The sequence below is a fragment of the Sciurus carolinensis genome, chromosome 5 (assembly GCF_902686445.1).
Source record: "Sciurus carolinensis chromosome 5, mSciCar1.2, whole genome shotgun sequence".
NCBI classification, from domain to species: domain Eukaryota; kingdom Metazoa; phylum Chordata; class Mammalia; order Rodentia; family Sciuridae; genus Sciurus; species Sciurus carolinensis.
The window spans coordinates 118,681,497-118,703,650 of NC_062217.1; the positions used below are offsets into that span (position 1 = coordinate 118,681,497).

General features: G+C 34.9%; 1 protein-coding gene across 4 annotated transcripts in view; it reads right to left on the bottom strand.

The window, feature by feature from the left end:
* The window catches only part of Ctnna3 (catenin alpha 3), a 1,721,400-nt gene that overhangs the window by 798,980 nt on the left and 900,266 nt on the right, over positions 1–22,154 (bottom strand). For all 4 annotated transcript variants that reach the window (XM_047553944.1, XM_047553945.1, XM_047553946.1 and 1 more), the window contains one exon: positions 21,056–21,208. In XM_047553944.1, the coding sequence (XP_047409900.1) occupies positions 21,056–21,208 (153 nt within the window). The remainder of the gene's footprint in view (positions 1–21,055; positions 21,209–22,154) is intronic.

The following is a 22,154-nucleotide window of genomic DNA, read 5'->3' on the forward strand; positions in this document are numbered from 1 at the left end:
CTAGCATTTAGAAATGTATTCACAGAATATACAAAAGAGTGAAGTATCTAATCACTACCCTTTAAAAGCCAGGCCTGTTGGTAAGATAAACTCCATTAGCATCTGTTCATTTATTCACTTTTATAATAATCATAAAATTATTACTCTATGTCCAATATATGTGAGGTCCGATGGAATATATTATATATAATACCAGCACCTAGAATAATTATTCTAATTCTAGATACTAAATCCAGGTGTTAATATCATACTTTGAGAGAAAAGACAAGCAGTACTATGCTACAATGACACATGAGATGATCATATCAACAGCATTTACAATAAAGGGCTCTAGTAGTCACCCTTTTACCAACTAACTATATGTCCATCCACCAGATTATTCCTGAATTTTCTTATTTGCAAAAGAAAAATGTGGACTAGAAAGTCCCTAAACTCTTTCGGCTTTCTGACTGTCTACTGTGTAATCAGATGCAATAAGTTTGGTTTTGTTTTTTATCAAATGCTCAAAAAAATTACTAGGTGATATTAGAAAAACAGATTTCAAAGCCAAAATCAGGACAAAAATGAGTATTATTTCATAAAATGTGTATTAATAAGGAAAAAGATTATGGGCATTGAATCCATTCAGACCTGGTCACAAATTCTAGTTCTGCCATTTTACAGCTGTGTGATGTTGGTAAGCCAATTAACCATTCTTAGCTTTCTATAAAATGAGACAAATAACATGTAAATGAGATAATGCATGTAACATTGTCTGGCACACAAAAGCACTTACATAGAATGGACACTACTAGAAGCACTGCCTACATAGTATGTTGTTGCTTTTATTTTCCCTCACACATAATCACATAATTTTCTCTTCGCAACTACTCTGTGGGGTTGTGTTATTCCCATTCTGCTTTTAAGGAAACTATCACAAAGAAGTTCACTCATTACCATAAGCAACACTGGGGAATACCTTCTATGCTCATCCACACAAAAATAGAGGTAGGGAAAGACTAAGTTGAGAATGCAGACTTCCTCTGAGTATCGAATTTTACACAACTATTTTTCATCCGACAGTCAATCCTTTAAAGTTTGTTCCCACAACTTTAAATATCTTCCCTTTACATTCTGCTGAAAATGAATGCATTGTGGTATGTATCTGTGTTTATACATATGCATGTGTACATTGAACAGGGGATGCAGTGTTAAGGAACTGTGATTTGTAAATACTAGAGGCCATTAATCACCTATTCTGTACTTTTCTTATTTTTACCAACAATATGAAAGAATTTTCAAAGAGAAAAATATATTTTTAAATTAAGGTAATGGTAACTAAAGTCACAACAGAAATAAAATACTGGTGGACTATGACTAACCCAAAGTCATAATACTCAAAGCCAGTGAATAGAACCTAAATCAAACATTTTGATCTTGAATCACTTGAATATTGTTTACAAATTTAGAAAGTATTTGCCATCTTGGACCTTATTGTTTTTTATTTTTTTTCCATGTATTCCTATCTTAAAGAGAAAAGGCATTCAATGTGTTAACAACAAGGTCAAGATAATTCTTTCTACTCTTAGGAAACAATAAATAAACTGAAAATTCTTTAGGACTAAATGGTTAATGCAAGTAAGAAGTTTGCTAAATCTGCATTTCTGTAATGATAACACCATGCAAACCTTGAGACCTCTCTAGCACCTGTAAAACTGCCTGCAGTTCACATTCTCACTGCACCACAATAGCCCTTTTTAAATTCAGCATGGAGCTTTATAGCTGTGAACATTTCTGAACACACACTGAATTATGGAAAACTGATCTATGCATCATCACTTAGCTATCTGCCAGTCATAACTCAGGTCTAATCGTTTATTAGCTCCTTGCTGACATGTTTGACTGACCACAAATTCCAGAAATTATATGCTGGTTGGTCAGGGAAACATGGTTTTGGTGCACTGGGACATTTAGAAAACAGGACTACAAAAATAGAGACCACTGGACCTGAGAGAAATAAATACTCTGGTATGTGTTGCTCCATTACAATATTTAAGAAGAAGAATAGCAATAGATGGATTGTGAGTGATCCCTATGATTTTCCTCATTTATCTTCCTCTTTTTATAAAAGTTTGTAACAACATAAAATTTTACAATTAGATATGCAATGAGTGGATTCCCTCACCCTCACACACACACACACACACACACACACACACACACACACAATGGCATAAACTCACAGGTCAAATGGAATGCTTATACTGACAATGGTGCAGACTTCCACACAGGAGAATCGATGGTGACAGTCTATTTCTTAAACAAAACTGCTGACAAAGCTCCCTGCTGTCATTTCTTGCCACAGAGCTCATAGGCTCATCTCAAGTTTCAAAGTTGTCAGCACCACCTCATGCCAAACCTAAGCAACAGAATATAACAGCAACTGGAACCCAGAAAAGTTAGACAACGTAAAACATTTGAATCTAGAGATTAACAGCCTTTGAATTTTTTAAAACAAAAATGCCAGACCATTTGTATGTCTCCAAGTACATAAAGCAATTCTGTAGCATTTTCACTGACTTGAAGTTATATTTTTAAAAAATGATACTACTACTTTAACATTTCTGCTGTGGACCTTGCCAATGTTATGAAAAAATATTGAATTTTTGAAATCAGATAAACCTCCTAATTTGACGGTTAATGTCCTACTGTAACTGTTTTTCTAGGTGTATATTATATATGACATGCTGCTAGCAAGCAAATGTACTACAGTTCCCACCTAATTAATATCCTGGAGATTGTCACTGTAGTGTTTATATAAAAATATGAAATAATATTAACTTTTGATTATAAATAAATTAAAATACTCACTAAGAAGACATTTTAAAATGAGAACAATTGTCTTAGTACTTGTTTCACACCATCGGGTTTTTATTTAACTTGGGATATAATGGTGAATAAAGTAATTAATAATTAAAAAAATATTAATTCATTACATTTATTTTTAGATCAGTTTTAGGTTCTCAGCAAAATTGAGGGAAAAGTACAAAGTTCCATATACTCTCTGTACCCCCCCCCAAAATGTCCTTAGCATCAATATCCTGCACCACAGTGGTGCATTTGTTACTATTGAGGAATTGTGATAGTTCATCATCATCCAAAGTCCATAGTGTACATAAGAGTTCACTCCTAGCCTTATACATTCTATAGGTTTTCACAAATGGATAATAGCACATAACTGTCACTGTAGTATCATACAGAATAGTTTCACTGCCCTAGGTCTTCTTTGCTCTACTCACTCATCTTTCCTCTCTACTGAACCCTGGAAATCTCTACTGCTTTGTCTTTTTCAGAATGTCGTACTGTTGTAATCATACAGTATGTAGGCTTTGAGATTGATTTATTTCACATGGTTACATGCATTTAAGTTTCCTCCATGTTGGGTGGTTCACAGCTTGATAGCTTCATTTTTTTTAGTGTTGAATAACATTTCATTGTCTGGATATACCTCAGTTTATTTGCCCATTCACTTACTAAAGGACATCTTGGTTGCTTCCAAGTTTTGGCAATTATGAATAAAGTTGCTAAAAATGTTCACATGAAATGTTCAGTGTAGGTATAAAATTTCAACTCCTTCTGTTAAATCTCAATGAATATGATTCTGGATCTTACATTGAGAGTATGACTAGTTTTGGAAGAACTGCCAGACTGCCTTCCAAAGTGGCTGTACCATTTTGCATTCCCACCTGCACTGAATGAGAGCTCCTGTTGCTCTGCATTTTCACAAGCATTTGATGTTGTTGGTGTTTTGGATTTTAGTCATTCCAATGGGTATGTAGCAGTATCTTCTTGTTATTATAATTTCCAGTTCCCTAAGGACATATGATGTTGAACAGCTTTTCATATGCTTATTTGACTTGTGTCTATCTTCTTTGGCTAGATGTCTCTTTAACTCTTTTGTCCATTTTTAAATTGGGTTGTTCATTTTCCTATTGCTGAGTTTTAAGAGTACTTTATGTATTTTGAAAAACAGTCCTTGATCAGGTAGGTCTTTTGCAAATATTTTCTCCCATTCTGTGACTTATTTTCTCATATTCTTACCATTGTCTTTTGAAGAATTATTTTTTTTAATTTCAGCAGAGTTCAGGATATCCATTGTTTCTTTCATGGATGATGGTTTCAGTGTTTCGTCTAAAACGTCATTCACATGCCCAGCTTCATCTAGGTTCTCTGTTACCTTCTAAGAATCTTATAGTTTTGCATTTTACATTTAGGTCTGCAACCCATTTTGAATTAACTTTTGGGTGGGGTTTAAAGGTTGTGTCTAGACTCAATTTTTAAATTTGGATGTCTACTTGCTTCAAAACTATTTGTTAAAAAGACTTTGCTTTACTTGAATGCCTTTGTTCCTTTGTTAAAGATCCAGTTGACTATGAGATCTATTTCTGGACTCTCTATTCTATTTACTTACTTGTCCTTTTTTTTTCCCCACAATGACATGCTGTCTTTATTACTATAGCTTTATAACAGGTCTTAAATTCAAGCAGGGTCACTGCTCCAACTTTGTCCTCTTTTAATACTAAGTTGGCTATTGTGGGGACGGGGGTTGTTTGTCCAAACAAACTTTAAAACTAGTCTTTCAGTGTTCTCAAAATAATTTGTTGGACTTTTGGTTGGGATTTTATTGTGAAGTTTACATCTGAATAATACTGTTGTCAATTCTTTATAAACTATTTTAAATGTTAATGCCATTCTAATTTCAATCTGAGCAATAATTTTGTAGGTATTAATAAGTTCATCCCAAATTTATATAGAAAGACAAATGAAGTAGAATAGCCACAAACATTTGTTAAAAGAAGAACAAACAGAAGTTACAACACCTTATTTCAAGACTTATTAAAAAGTTAATTTTTTAAATAAAGCTAATTTTAAAGAAAATCTAATATTGGTAAGAGTAGACATATAAATAATGAAATAGAACAAAGGGACCAGAGGTATACTTAACCCATTTAGGTCAATTGATATCTGATGAAGGTACAAATATGATTCATTGGAGAAATTATCATTTTTTCAATAAATGAGGTTGAAATATTTGGACATACATATATAATAAATATGAAAATGAACCTTTACCCCTACCTTGTACCATATAAAATATGAATTCAAAAGGGAAAATAAACTTCATGTAAAACCAAAATTATAAAACTTCTAGGAAATACACAAGAAATAATTGTAACTCTGGATTAGACAAAGAGAAAACACAAAATCATAATCCATGTACAATAATATTGATGCATTTAACTTCATCAGAGTTAATCAAAAAATTAGAAAAAGGGCTGGGGCTGTAGCTCAGTGGTGAAGTGCTTGCCTCCCACTTGTGAAGCATTGGGTTCAAACCTTAGCACCACATAAAAATAAATAAATAAAATAAAGGTATTATGTCCAACTATAACTAAAAAAATATTTTGAAAAAATTAGAAAGAAAAGCTATACATATAAATGATAAGGGACTTGCATTCTAGATAGGTAAATAAATTTTAAACATTACAAAAATAAGAAAACAGAAAAACCCAATTAAAAATAGGTGAACAATTTAATTAGCAACCTCAACAATGAAGATACACAGATGAAAAAGAAGTACACAAAAATAACTTTAGAGAATTAGGCTTGGAAATGAAGCAAAACATTTATCCGAACTAGAAAGGCATGATATAAAATTAAAATACAAATATTAATTGAATTTTTATATACCACAATAAAAATTCTGAAATAAAATTAAGAAAATTCCACTTACAATAGCATCCAAAATAAAAAACAAATCTTGGAAATAAATTTAACAAAGAAGTGAAAACTTTTATGCTAAAAACTACAAAATGTTCTGGAAAAAAAATTTAAGCAGATCTAATAAAATGGAATGACATCCCAGGTTTAAAATCAGAAAACTGAATGTTGTTAAGATGACAAAACTCCCCACACTGATTTACAAATTGGACGTAATTCCCATCAAAATTCCAGATGACTATTGAAGAAATGGCAATTTCATCTGAAAATTTATGTATAAATTCAAAGAATTCATTCTAGGCAGAGAACTCTTATAACCAAAGGCCAAATGTTTTCCCTGATAAGTGGATGATGATATATAATGGGGTGAGGGTTCGGGGGTAAGAGAAGAATGGAGGAACTTTATGTAGAAGGAAATGAGAGGGAGTGGGGGTATGAAAGATGGTGGAATGAGACAGACATCATTATCCCATGTACATGTATGATTACACGAATGGTATGAATCTACATCATGCAAAGCATAGAAACAAAATGATGTACCCCATTTGTGTACAATGAATCAAAATGCAGTCTGTAAAAATTAAATAAATAGAAAAAGTAGCCAGGGGCGATCCAAGATGGCAGCCTAGAGGGAGACTGCACCCCCAGTCGCTCCAGAACCCAGGAGTTAAGAAGGGGAGGCATTGAGAGACTCGGACTGAAATAGAGCCACGGGTGAGTCTGCCCACTGGGCAAAGCTCGGCCCGGGTGGCAGGCCCAGATAGAGGTGGCTTATCGAAGCCGGGCAGGGCAGCTAGAGTCATCCACAGGCAGCCCTGTGCACTCCGGCGGTGGGCCCCGCCCACACAGCCAGCTTCTCCAGGTTCTCAGAATGGAACTGGCCGCTAGTGAGAGCCTTTCTGACCAGAACAAGCTCCGAGTCCCGGAGCCACTGCAGCGCAACGTACTCCGGCACACACGCAGCTTCAGGGACCAGGATAGGGCAGCCAGAGACCTCCCCAAGTAGCCTGGACCCCTGCGGTGGGAGGTGCCTTTCAAGGCTAGCTTCTCAGACCAGACCGCCCAGTGAGAGGTTTTCTATATAGAACCAGCCACAAGTCCCCGAACCAACGGAGAGCTTCGATCTGCAAGCAGCCTCTGGGATCAGGGCAGGGCAGCCAGAGACCTCTTCAGGCGGCTCTGCCCACTCCGGCTGCAGGCTCTCTTCACGGGGCGATCCAAGATGGCGGCCTAGAGGGAGACTGCACCCCCAGTCGCTCCAGAACCCAGGAGTTAAGAGGGGGAGGCATTGAGAGACTCGGACTGAAATAGAGCCACGGGTGAGTCTGCCCACTGGGTGAGGCTCAGCCCGGGTGGCAGGCCCAGAGAGAGGTGGCTTATCGGAGTCAGGCAGGGCAGCTAGAGTCTTCCCAAGGTAGCCTTCCACACTCCGGCAGTGGGCTCCTCCCACACGGCCAGCTGCATGGTGCAGGCCCACAGTGAGAACATTTCCGCACAGAGCCAGTTCCAAACCGTGGAACCAGTAGGGGGCTAGGGGCAGTTTTCTTCGGATGCGCTGCTTTATCAGATTCCTCCAAGACATCAGGCTACTGAAGGCTGGGAGGTGATACACTGGAAATCTACTGGGACACTATAAGCCAATAGCGGAAAACTGCAATATCTCAGGGTCCCACTGACAGCTGACCAATATGAGAAAACAAGGGAAGAAAATGTCCCAAACAAACCTAGATACTACATCAATAAAACCCAATGACAGCACAGCAGAAGAAATGTCAGAAAGGGAGTTCAGAATGTACGTAATTAAAACAATCAGGGAAGCTAATGAGGAGATGAAAGAGCAAATGCAGGCATTGAAGGAGGAGATGAAAGAGCAAATGCAGGCATTAAATGATCGCACCAATAAACAGTTAAAAGACCAAATACGGGAAGCAAGAGATCATTTCAATAAAGAGTTAGAGATACTGAAAGAAAAACAAACTGAAATCCTTGAAATGAAGGAAACAATAAACCAAGTTAAAAACTCCATAGAAAGCATAACCAATAGGATAGAACACCTGGAAGACAGAACCTCAGACATTGAAGACAAATTATTTAATCTTGAAAGCAAAGTTGGCCAAACAGAAAAGATGGTAAGAAATCATGAACAGAATCTACAAGAATTATGGGATATCATGAAAAGGCCAAATTTAAGAATTATTGGGATTGAGGAAGGCTTAGAGAAACAAACCAAAGGAATGAACAATCTATTCAATGAAATAATAACAGAAAATTTCCCAAATCTGAAGAATGAAATGGAAAACCAAGTACAAGAGGCTTATAGAACTCCAAACATACAAAATTACAACAGACCCACACCAAGGCACATTATTATGAAAATACCTAACATACAAAATAAAGACAGAATTTTAAAGGCCGCGAGAGAAAAGAATCAAATTACATTCAGAGGGAAACCAATAAGAATATCAGCAGATTTTTCAATCCAGACCCTAAAAGCTAGAAGGGCCTGGAACAACATATACCAAGCCCTGAAAGAAAACGGATGCCAACCAAGAATCTTATACCCAGCAAAACTTACCTTCAAATTTGACGATGAAAAAAGATCCTTCCATGATAAACAAAAGCTAAAGGAATTTACAAAAAGAAAGCCAGCATTACAGAACATTCTCAGCAAAATATTCCATGAGGAAGAGATGAAAAACAACGATGCAAATCAGCAACAGGAGGAACTAGCCTAAAGGAATAGCCAAATAAAGGAGAAACTAAATCATGTCGAAAACAAATATGAGTCAATTGACTGGGAATACAAATCATATCACAATAATAACCCTGAATGTCAATGGCCTGAATTCATCAATCAGAAGACACAGACTGGCAGATTGGATTAAAAAGAAAAATCCAACAATATGCTGCCTGCAAGAGACTCATCTCATAGAAAGAGACACCCATAGACTAAAGGTGAAAGGATGGGGAAAAACATACCATGCACACGGACACAGCAAAAAAGCTGGAGTATCCATCCTCATTTCAGATAATGTGGACTTCAAACCAAAACTAGTCAGAAGGGATAAAGAAGGACATTACATGCTGCTTAAGGGAAGCATAAATCAGCAAGACTTAACAATCATAAATATCTATGCCCGAACATTGGCGCATCCACGTACATCAAACAAATCCTTCTCAATTCCAGAAATCAAATAGACCACAACACAATAATACTAGGTGATTTTAACACACCTCTCTCACCACTGGATAGATCGTCCAAACAAAAATTGAATAAAGAAACTATAGATCTCAACAACACAACCAACAATTTAGACTTAACGGACATATATAGAATATACCATCCAACAAAGAACAAATACACTTTCTTCTCAGCAGCACATGGATCCTTCTCTAAAGTAGACCATATTTTATGCCACAAAGCTACTGTTAGCAAATACAAGAAGATAGAGATACTACCTTGTACTCTATCAGATCATAATGGATTGAAATTAGAAATAAATGACAGAATAAAAAACAGAAACTTCCCAATACCTGGAGATTAAATAATACACTATTATATGATGAATGGATAACAGAAGACATCAGGAGGGAAATAAAAAAATTCTTAGAAGTAAACGAGAACAAAGACACATCATATCAAAATCTCTGGGACACTATGAAAGCAGTACTTAGAGGAAGATTTATTTCATGGGGTGCATTCAAAAAAAGAAGTAGAAATCAACAAATAAACGACTTAACACTACAGCTCAAAGCGCTAGAAAAAGAAGAGCAGACCAATACCAAAAGTAGTAGAAGACAGGAAATAGTTAAAATCAGAGCCGAAATCAACGAATTTGAAACAAAAGAAACAATTGGAAAAATTAACAAAATAAATAGTTGGTTCTTTGAAAAAATAAATAAAATTGATAAACCCTTAGCCACACTAACAAAGAGAAAGAGGGAGAAAACTCAAATTACTAAAATTCAGAATGAACAAGGAAACATCACAACAGACACGAGTGAAATACAAAACCTAATTAGAAGCTATTTCGAAAATCTATACTCCAACAAAACAGAAAACCTCGAAGACATCAACAAATTTCTAGAGACATATGAATTACCTAAACTGAACGAGGAGGACATATGCAACTTAAATAAACCAATTTCAAGCAATGAAATAGAAGAGGTCATCAAAAGCCTACCAACAAAGAAAAGTCCAGGACCAGATGGGTTCTCAGCCGAGTTCTACAAAACCTCTAAAGAAGAGCTCATTCCAATACTCCTCAAACTATTCCATGAAATAGAAGAGGAGGGAACCCTCCCAAACTCGTTCTATGAAGCCAATATCACCCTGATACCTAAACCAGACAGAGACACATCGAGGAAAGAAAATTTCAGACCAATATCCTTAATGAACATCGACGCAAAAATTCTCAACAAAATTTTAGCAAATCACATACAAATATATATTAAAAAGATAGTGCACCACGATCCAGTGGGTTTTATCCCAGGGATGCAAGGTTGGTTCAACATTCAGAAATCAATAAATGTCATTCACCATATCAACAGACTTAAAGTTAAGAATCACATGATTATTTCAATAGATGCAGAAAAAGCATTCGATAAAATACAGCATCCCTTCATGCTCAAAACACTAGAAAAAATTGGGGTAGTGGGAACATTCTTTAACATTATAAAGGCAATCTATGCTAAGCCCATGGCTAATATCATTCTAAATGGTGAAAAACTGAAAGCGTTCCCCCTAAAAACTGGAACAAGGCAGGGATGCCCTCTTTCACCGCTTCTATTCAACATCGTCCTTGAGACTCTAGCCAGAGCAATCAGACAAACCAAAGAAATTAAAGGGATACGAATAGGAAAAGAAGAACTCAAACTATCCCTGTTCGCTGATGACATGATTATATATTTAGAGGAACCTGGAAATTCCACCAGAAAACTTTTAGAACTCATAAGTGAATTCAGTAAAGTAGCAGGTTACAAGATCAATGCTCATAAATCCAATGCATTTTTATACATAAGTGATGAATCTTCAGAAAGAGAAATTAGGAAAACTACCCCATTCACAATAGCCTCAAAAAAAATAAAATACTTGGGAATCAATCTCACAAAAGAGGTGAAAGACCTCTACAATGAGAACTACAGAACACTAAAGAAAGAAATTAAAGAAAACCTTAGAAAATGGAAAGATCTCCCATGTTCCTGCATAGGCAGAATTAATATTGTCAAAATGGCTATACTACCTAAAGTGCTATACAGATTCAATGCAATTCCAATTAAAATCCCAATGATGTACCTTGCAGAAATAGAGCAAGCAATTATGAAATTCATCTGGAAGAATAAAAAACCTAGAATAGCTAAAGCAATCCTCAGTAGCAAGAGCGAAGCAGGGGGTATCACAATACCAGATCTTCAACTCTACTACAAAGCAATAGTAACAAAAACGGCATGGTATTGGTACCAAAATAGACAGGTAGATCAATGGTACAGAATAGAGGACATGGACACAAACCCAAATAAACACAATTTCCTCATACTAGACAAAGGGGCCAAAAATATGCAATGGAGGAAAGATAGCCTCTTCAACAAATGGTGCTGGGAAAACTGGAAAACCATATGCAATAGAATGAAATTAAACTCCTATCTCTCACCCTACACAAAACTCAACTCAAAATGGATCAAGGACCTCGGAATCAGACCAGAGACCCTGCGTCTTATAGAAGAAAAAGTAGGTCCAAATCTTCCACTTGTTGGCTTAGGATCAGACTTCCTTAACAGGACTCCCATAGCACAAGAAATAAAAGCAAGAATCAACAACTGGGATAGATTCAAACTAAAAAGCTTTCTCTCAGCAAAGAAAACTATCAGAAATGTGAAGAGAGAGCCTACGGAGTGGGAGAATATCTTTGCCAACCATACCTCAGATAGAGCAGTAATTTCCAGAATCTATAAAGAACTCAAAAAACTCTACACGAAGAATACAAATAATCCAATCAACAAATGGGTTAAGGAAATGAACAGACACTTCACAGAAGAAGTTGTACAAGTAATCAACAGATATATGAAGAAATGTTCAACATCCCTAGTAATAAGGGAAATGCAAATCAAAACTACCCTAAGATTTCATCTCACCCCAATTAGAATGGCGATTATCAAGAATACAAGCAACAATAGGTGTTGGCGAGGATGTGGTGAAAAAGGAACACTCATACATTGCTGGTGGGGTTGCAAATTAGTGCAGCCACTCTGGAAAGCAGTGTGGAGATTCCTCAGAAAGCTTGGAATGGAAACACCATTTGACCCAGCTATCCCACTCCTTGGCCTATACCCAAAGGACTTAAAATCAGCATACTACAGAGATACAGCCACATCAATGTTCATTGCTGCTCAATTCACCATAGCCAGATTGTGGAACCAACCTAGATGCCCTTCAGTTGATGAATGGATAAAGAAACTGTGGCATATTTATACAATGGAATATTACTCCGCAATGAAGAATGATAAAATTATGGCATTTGTAGGCAAATGGACGAAATTGGAGAATATCATGCTAAGTGAGATAAGCCAATCTCAAAAAACTAAAGGACGAATGATCTCACTGATAAGCGGATGAGGACATATAATGGGGGGTGGGAGGGTTTAGCATTAGGTTTAGGGTTAGGTTTAGGGTTAGGGATAAGGAGAGCGGTGAGAATGAAGGAAAGAAGGACTGTATAGAGGGAAAAGAGGGGTGGGAGGGGTGGGGGGGAAGGGAAAAAAAATAAACATCATTGCCCTATGTAAACGTATGATTACACAAATGGTATGCCTTGACTCTATGTACAAATAGAGAAACAACATGTATCCCATTTGTATACAATTAAAAAAATAAATAAATATAAAAAAAGTTAAATAAATAAATAAAGAAGGAAAAATAGAAGACTTGCTTTCTGATTTTAAAACCTCTTGCAAGATTATAATAATAAAGACAGATAAGTATGGGCATAAAGGAAGACATATACACCAATAAAATAGAATATGACCCAGAAATAAGCCCTCACATCTGTAGTCAATGGATTTATGGCAATTTTAATTGAAAAAGAGTGATCTCTTCAATAAATGGTGCTGGAATAAATGGATATCAACATCCAAAAGAATGAAGTTCTATTCTTTCTTTGCCTAACACCAGATGCAAAAACAAATTCAAATAAAGATCAAACTACAAAACCCTTAGATAAAAATATAAGAGGAAATCTTAATAATCTTTGAAGGGTCAATTTATTTTATACACGAAACCAAATGCACTAGTAACAAAAGGAAAATTAGATAAATTGTACTTACCAAAATGTGAAAGATACCATGAATAAAGTGGAAAACTACAGTTTTAACTATGTCTAACATACATATGAATGATCCTTTGGCAAGGGCCCCAATAGCTGATCTCCATTTACCTCCTCATTCAAGGAAAATCACTACAGGAAAGAAAACTGGAAGGAACCATTTCCCCAAAATAAGTTCCCTTCTTGCATTTTATACTACACAGCTGCAATACCTAATTCTCATCAATGGGGCACCCTACAGATCATATCTACATTTTTAGCAAAAATTCATGTTGCTGAACCTTGTCTTTCAAAAACTTCACCCTAGAGAAGAAATTGCAAAACCAGTGGTCTTAAGCATAATGTATTGGTACAAGTGATAAGGTTGTGTTTTTACTTTATTTGTGCTTTAAATTGATTTAGCTGTCTCACTTAAAGTCAATAAGTTTACATTAAAATCCATATTTTGGGTTCTTATAAGAAATTGGAACATCTTACAAATCTAAGCCTGTATTCATGCATTGTAGTGATTGACTGGGGTTGAGTTGAGGATGATCCCTTTAGACTAGGCATATGCTCTTCTTTATCACAGACACACCCTATAGAGCTCTTCACTCCTTGATTCTGCAATTTACTTTAAACATTTGAATTTTCTGTCCCTCCCTTAGGGACTCACTACACAAATTTGAGAGAGAGCTCAGTGATGAGGAGGAGCAACTTTAAATGTATTTTAGTTGAGGAAGAACTCTCCTAACAAATTGCCCTCCAAGTCTTCATTTCTATTAGGAACTCAATAGACCTTTGTGGATTGAGAGAGGAAGCTAAATAGTATACATAGCACTGATTAACAGGCAAAATATATTCCTAGTTCCAAACAATCAACTTACAAATGGACTGGTTGTACTTTCTCATTAGAAAATGATGCCTGATTTCACTTAGGTCTTATATCCTGGGCTAATCACTAGGCTGAACAGTTACCTAAGAGTTAGAAAGAATAACTGTATGCCAAAGGATTTCTCAGGCATAAATGTATATTTCAGCTTTCTGCTTCTCTAGTTAGGAGAGGTAGAATAAGACAAAATGAAATCAGCTTCTGGAATTTTGCAACTTGATGTGCTTGATAGCAGGTCTTTTGTCCAAAAACATTTTATTCGTTTTGTTTAAAGAATTAAACATATAAGAATGGGCTTAGTTTCTAATTTTACATTTATTATGATAACTTTAACCCTTCAATCTCTAGCATTGTTAAAATACCATTTGTTAACTATAGGATCTTTGGCAAATTACTTAATTTCTCTGAGATGGGGTTTCTTTATTAGCAAAACAGTGACAATAGATTTACCTCAATTGAACACATCATATAATAATGATACAGAATATTAATGCTTTATTTTTTCCTTTGTTTTCTCTTTGTTCTCTTTTTATTTTTTAAATTATTTTTGTTCTATAAAAGCTATACAATAACCAATCCTCCAGTGTTTTGTTAATTAGCTCCCTCAATTCACCATCAATTTACCTATATTTGTAAAACAAAGCAACTCCTCTCTCTGGTTTCTAAAACCTTGAATGACAAGAATTAAGATTGTTTTAATCCCTCATCTTCCATTCACAGATAATGAAACTGGAGTCCCTGGAAGTTTAGTTATTTGCTAAAGTCACCTCTCCAGGGGAGGTAGAATTCATGTTTTAAAATAGAGAAAAGAAAAATAAAACCGGGTTTAAAACAATAAGGCTCTATGTGGATGAACCCTATAAAGCATGGCACATTGTTGGAATATAGGCTATAAATATAGAACATATCTTAGATTTCTATGTCTTAGCATAAAAAGGTAAAATATCTAATTAATAACCTTTACATGATTCAAGGTTGAAATGATAATATTTTGGGTATATTGAATTAAATACAATATATTAAAATTATTTTAACCTGTTCCTACATTTTTAGGGCAGCTAACTAGCAAATTTAATACTCTGTATAATTGCCTTTCATTTCTATTGGTCATCACTGATCTAAAGTCATTAAGTCCTGGGACAGTAGCATTTATTTTTCAATTTCATTATTAAAACAAGCGTTGTTCTTCTTCTTTGATGCAAGATAATAAATTGGATTTTTAAATGCAGTTCTTTTAAAATGCCCAGGTTAGAATCAATCATTGGGGGTTGGAAATTTTTATATCCAGATGCAAAAGAGTCCATGTGCAGATGCTCTTAAAATGTGATTTCCCTTTAGATGTTTCCCTGATGAGAAGCTACTGATGCTCTCCAAGTCTTTTCCTGAATCCAGTTTTACAAGATGAATTCGAACCTCTTCACCCTGGCAACCAAATACTCAAGGCTGTTCATTAACTGCCTTGATTCCATCTTGTGTTCTTGCCAACTTAGCTATCTAGATTTCATTTCTATTGTATTCCTGGAATGCAGGAATGAACACTGTGTCTTTATTCATATGCTATTACCTCCACTTGGAGTTGTATTTTCCAAAGCCAACTCATGCTCAGTCTTCAAGCTTCAAGTTAACTATTGCCTGCTTCAGGCTGAATTCCCAAACTACTCTTATCTCATACAGTTCTCCCTCCTCTGAATTCCAAAACACTAACATTCCATTTGAATATTACTGTAGAAAGTCTCTGACTTATCTATAATTGAATCACTACACTTTTCCTATATTCCAAAAACCATAAGTGGAAAAATGATAAAGAAATCTCTCAAATATGGAAAAGTACTCACCATGTATTCAGGTGAGGCTTATAAAGGTCATGTTCAGCCACATCCTTTTAGTTGAAAGGAGATTAAGATGCTGAACAGTTTACAACCCAGAGAGTTGCAGTCATGCCTGTGGGCTCTGTTATTAGCAAAAGTATTCCTGACTTAGGTACAACATCCCTTCCCCACAAAAAAGAGGAGAGTTGCCAAGATGTCCACTGAGCAATAGTTGTTGGTTGGTGTACAAATATAGGTATGGACTTTATCTTTTCTTTTGTTTATCCAAGGGGGAGAAGAAGGAAGAATAAAAAGAGACTCTAAAAGCTGTATTTATTTATAATAAAAGTGTCATTATTTGATAACAGATGATCAACAAAGGTAAAGTGTGAAACTTGGATAACATTCTGTCTAAAAGCAAAGATAGAGCTGAGAGCAAATCAGTGTTTCTTACAAACAGCAAGAGCCCCCTCTAAATCTTTCTTTCTTGGCACCAGGGCTTTGCTAAATCTGGCTCACCATTTTGTGAGTGGGAACAATCAGCTTTGTAGGTTGGAGGGAAGTATTATAATTAAATGTCCACCCACTTTTTCATTTTTGATGAAAGGTTCCCATGAAACTTGCTAAAATAAGGTGCATCAAGATAGATGAATTTTTGATGAGTAAGTCAAAGCACTGATGAAATTGGCTTTTGCATAGAGAAATTTTCCTAATTCATAGAATATTTTCAGACCTAGATCATTAACACTGTCATATTTAATGATAATTAAAATAGTAAAATTCATGGGGTAAACCAGGAATTTCACTGTTTTAGTTGGTAGCAATTGTAGTGTTCAGCATGAATTGAGTTGCAGAAGACAAATTGTAATATGATCAAATAACAATTGTGAAATTTTAAAAATTGATTTTGTAGAAATATTACATAATAGGCATTATAATCAATAATGCATTTATTGAATTAGTTATGGCATTCTTCTGAGTAACAGTTAAAACATCAAACTAAAGTTACAAAGTGCATCTCTGAGGGGGCCAAGTGCTTTAAAGATGTTATTGAATTGTTACAATTCAATTCTCCTTCCAAAGGAAATCTGGAGCAGGATGTACAGTAGCTGCTTTGAAAAATTAATGGGAGTGGCATTTACTAATATCACTGTGAAGAATTATTTTAAAGTATCCATAAGCAGCAAAGGAGAAAACACTCTGCTTAGTAACTGGGTTCAGTCATATATCTCAAATCCAACTGTTAGAATCCCCAAATCAACTCATTAGAGAGAAAGAGAACTTAGTTGGTATTATAACATTTTTTCTTCTTCAGTAGGAATTTATTAAGTACTAACTGGATAGCCTTTGCTATTAAAGGAGACTAAAACTGATAAAAGATAAAATCCTTATTCTCTAGAATTACAGAATATTTTTAAGTAAAAACAAATTTCATAATTATAATTGTTTAATAGATACTATTAGTGGAAGTCAATAGAGTTAAACAATGCTCTAAGTCACTATCAGGGTGAAATCAAAGTACTCGGGAACATAATTCAATGACCTTATCTGTCATTAGTTGCTAATCACTATGTTAAAATGGTCTTTAAAATGTCAGTCTCTTGACTTCTGGTTATCATTCCCACTATGAGTCTATGGATCCAAAAACAAAGTTAATGGAATGCTCAAAGGAGGAAAAGATCTGCATAATACTCAATTCAGTACAACTAAGATAAAATTAGTAACAAACATGTAGGTTTTCCAGTTATTGGCACTATCTGGGGTTTCATAACCAACATTTTATCTGTGATTTTATTATACCAAACTACATGATAATATAGCAGGAGACCTCAGGCAGGACTCCACCAGAAAATACAAATGTGCGATTTATCAGCTGTTTCACTCCTCATGTCTATTCATTTCCCTAAATTCACTTAGTTTTCTAATAATTCTCATAGAATTTCTTAACACTTCCTTTTTTGCATTGTGTTTAGTTTCATTTCTATTATCTTTTTGTAAAAGTCACAAGATAACCATTATTTAAAGAGTTACCTCAACAGTATGGAGTTTTTCTTCAAAGATTCAATAGGAATTCTTTTAAAATGGACTTCTCCCCCATTTACATCTTACTTCAACAAGTTCACTGATCTTTAGATTTCTCATGACAAACATAGTTGAGGTGTTATGACTTTATCATGACTAGTCATTTAGAATTCCAGACTTTCTTCCCTTCTATGTCAAATATTCAGTTTGCAAAAAAAGATGGGTATATGTGTGTGTCTGTGCAGAGGGTTAGTAGGGATGGACGGTGGGGGATTAGTATTCAATCAATACAAGAAGAACCTACAATGTCCTCTGAATCTGATAAATTTAAGCTCTCCTATTTCCCAGGACTCTGTCACAAACACTTCTGTATCAATGTCTGCATTAAATTAATGGTGATTTTTCTCCATTGCTTTCATGAGGCAACTTTTTCCAAAAAGGATTTTCCTGAGAGATAAACGCAGTACTCTTTTTTTCTTCTTCTTCTGGAGATTTTATATATATATATATATCCTTGTGTACATTCAGTGTACTTAGAAGCCATTTTTACTTTCTCCTGTTTCTATATCTCCTAGAAAACCAAAATATCTCAATTTAAAAAGCAATTTTAGAGTGACCTCAGACATTATTTTGTTAAAATTTCATTTTATAGATAAAACAAATTAAGCCCTGATAGAAGAAGTATAGTAGATTCAAGATGGCCATGAGTATTTACATATTCTTTCCATTGAAGTTGAAGTCTCACCAATATCCTCCCCTTATGTCTGGGTAGGCTCTGTTGTTGCTTTGACCAACAGAACATAGTACAAGTGACCTTTCTGCATTTCTGAACCCAAGACTTCAGAGAATGGCAGCTTCTATTCTGTTTCTTGCTTGTCATTTTAACTTATCATCTTAGAACCCAACAAGTGTTCTGGAAGACACAGAAGTCACACAGAAAGGGTATGTATTGGTGCGCTAGTCAAAAACCACAACCCCTCTCCCCCCAGCTTATAGTGAACATGCAATTTGAGTAATATGCTATCAAGGATATCCAGCCTAGGTGAACCTTTGGCATCCACAGTCAATATCTAAGAGCAATCACATGAAAAGCCCTACCAGCTCTACCCAGTCAACCCTCAGATTAGTGAGAGATAATAGCAAATAGCTATTATAAGCCAGTACATTTGAGGATTATTTTTTATTTAGTATAAACTTACTGAAACTGAACATAACTTAGACCAAACCATTTTAAGTAAAATCAGAGACCCAAACTCAGATATCAATCCAAATCTAGCATCATTTCTTTATAATGTGTTAGGCGAGCATACAGATTAAGGTAAGCCCCTTTCTCAGACTCCAAGTAGTTCATAATTCTAAAGCTTTTATTCTTTCCATATTCAAATGAAATAAGAAGCATTCAAAATTCTTAAGCATTTAAAACAAAGTTTTTGAGCTCTATATACATCATTATGGTTAAAAACATAAAGTCACATTTCCAAGTACTCCTGAAAGCAGTCAATTAGTAATATGTCACGAAAGAAAGTGTATCTTAGGTGAACTGATTTGGGCAAACTTACTTAAATGAAATGCAAGAAATCTCTTTAGATTTCTCGAGAATATAAAATCTCCAACCAAGGCACCTCTTTTCAATGGGCACTTAATGACATTTATGTTTCACAGAAATAGAAATAAGGATGCAATTTCATCATCAGAAACCAAAATTTACTTTCAACGTGTTTCACAAAAAAAGTTTTTCTTTTCCTAATTTCATAATTTTGTGCTGCCTCTTTTTGGAAAATGTATATTTAGACAAAACTTTTACAACCATCATGGACTATGCTACAATTGGCATCTTTTACAACCTGTTCCCATTGCTCCATCCTTTTTCTTTAAACATTCTCTAGTGGGCATATTAATGAATATTTGAGGAAGGAGTATGTGAAAGAATAAATAAAACTAGATGAACGATAAATTACTGAATCAATTAACTAAAAATAAACCTGGAAATCTGATCCAGCTACAATTAAGTTTGGGGTTTGTCCCTTTCTTTCATAAAAGGTTAAATGGAATTGAAGCACTTGCCCTGTCTCACAGAGTTCCTGGGAAATTCAAAGGAAATTTCAAAGTTAGAGGTGGGACAGTTTTAAGGCTGAAATGAACTTAGCAACCAGATATACATCTACTTATTTCATTTTCTGTTTATGGAGATGAGAGACTAAAAGGAGAGTTTATAGTACAAATGATAACTACATTGGAAACTTTCTTACCAATGGATTAAAGATGTTAGGAAAGTTGTATCAAAAGATGTGATGCCAATTCAGGTAGTGACTTTTTCCCCACTCACAAGTTTTACAAGCAAGTTACACCACAAAAGTATATTTCACTACAAAGTTCACTCCAGAGTTCAAGGAAGGTGTGGCAGTCAAGGTATTTAATGAACAGTGTGGCATGGGCACTGACAGAATTGACAAAGGCCATACTGATGAGTGACAACTGAACATCAGCTCTGATATATGAATCAGGTAAATCATATTTCCCCTTTCCCACTGTTGGTTCCTGGCCTTGTGAGTACTGTCATCTTACTTATGTTAGAAATTCTTCCATTCACTCTCTTTTAAGCTGTAGCTGTTATTGATGGCCACAATAAAATAGGTTCCACTGTCTGTCTCTTGGGATTCTCCAAGTACTTCATGGCTCCTTTAGCAATATGCCATCCTGCTTCCAAAATCATGGGTTATTCTCATGTCTCCAGTTTTTAAACAGAATTATAGTTTTATCATCTCTTGCCAACCTACTGTCTCTACTTAATTATTCATGAATCGCTCTACCCCAATACATCCCACATTCTTGGTTTTAGTTATGTACTTAGTTGAAAATGTATTGAAAAACTGAAGGAGTAATACAGTCAGAAAAAGGTAGTGAGAAAAAGTCAGTAAAACAGTCTGAGAAAAAGTATTTGATACTTTTAACTTAGAATGGGAAGAAAATATCTATAAGCATAAAGCTAAGTATCTGTATTCAGTTCTTTTGGTAGCTCAGACAAAATAAACATTAAAAAATAAAACAACAGTGGGTATAGTTTCATAGCTCTTTCTCAATAAATCGCTTCTGTTCCAAGCCAATGGGGTACGGTTTATGCTATTTGACATAAACACCGTCATATCACCTAGACACAACCCTGCTACATTTGTAATACATTGTCAAGTTTTTATTTGGGTACAATTCAACTGTAAATGGGGAATGGGAGTCTCATTCTCCTGGATTTAAAGTGGTTACAGTTCTAGCACGCTTACCTCTACAAGCCTACTGGTGTGTTCATGAAATATTGCAGCGTATTCTTTTATTTCCTTTTCCCGGCCATTCTTAGCAGCTTCAATGAGAACCAAAAGTGGGACTGTGGTATCCAAGAAAGAGTCTGACACATGATCTATAATAGCCTTGCGAAGCTGAGGAGAAATAAAAAATTCAAGAGAGTTTTTTTTTTTTTTCAGGAAGTTTTGTGTTATTTCCAAATCTTATAATCTTATAAAATTCATTTTATATGTATTTTAAACAATTCCAAAAATCACAATATTCAGCACTATATTGAATATCCCTTACAAAAGTTAGACAAACAATATGTCCAGTGGAAAAAAAATCATACAGTAATAATTTCCTTGCTCTCAGATATCACTAATTTTCTTAAATTCTACTTAGCCCATAAATCAGATCATTCTATATTTTCCTCAAATAAATTACATCATTACGTTTATGCATGTGTACAAATAACTTTGTATATCTTGTATTTTCATAATTAAAAAATTACAAAATGTTTTCTTATTGGAGAAATGGATGATAAATTTTGATTAAATTGTAGACTTCATGGTAATTAAACCAAGTTAGATCACCAATTGTGCCAGATGAAAACAGATTAATTGAGCAAGGAGAATAATAAATGAGTTTGATGTCCAATTTTCTCCATTTGCATTAATTGTTCTTGCCCTTATACCTTAAATTATTAAACTATAACATTCTGATACAATTAGTACTTTTAAATTAGATTACATGTAAGCTTATAAATGATAACCAGATAATTACTCAGCAGATATTTTCTGAGATTTAAAACCACATTGGAAAATTCATTGTATTTATATGACATTGAGACTTTAAGTATCACAATATGCTGAAATGTTGCAGTAACAATGTCAATGATTGAATGGGTCCAAAGGTTTTTTAATCAACCCACTGATTTAGTTTAATAATCTCTATACAATAAAACAAAGAGATAAATAAATATCAGATAGGAAAATTATAATTTTCTTTCTGTGAAAATTATGTTTTAGGGTACTTTTTAAGTCAATAGACAACCTAATTTTAGATTATGTGAGAATTACCAGTAATACATTTTCAAAT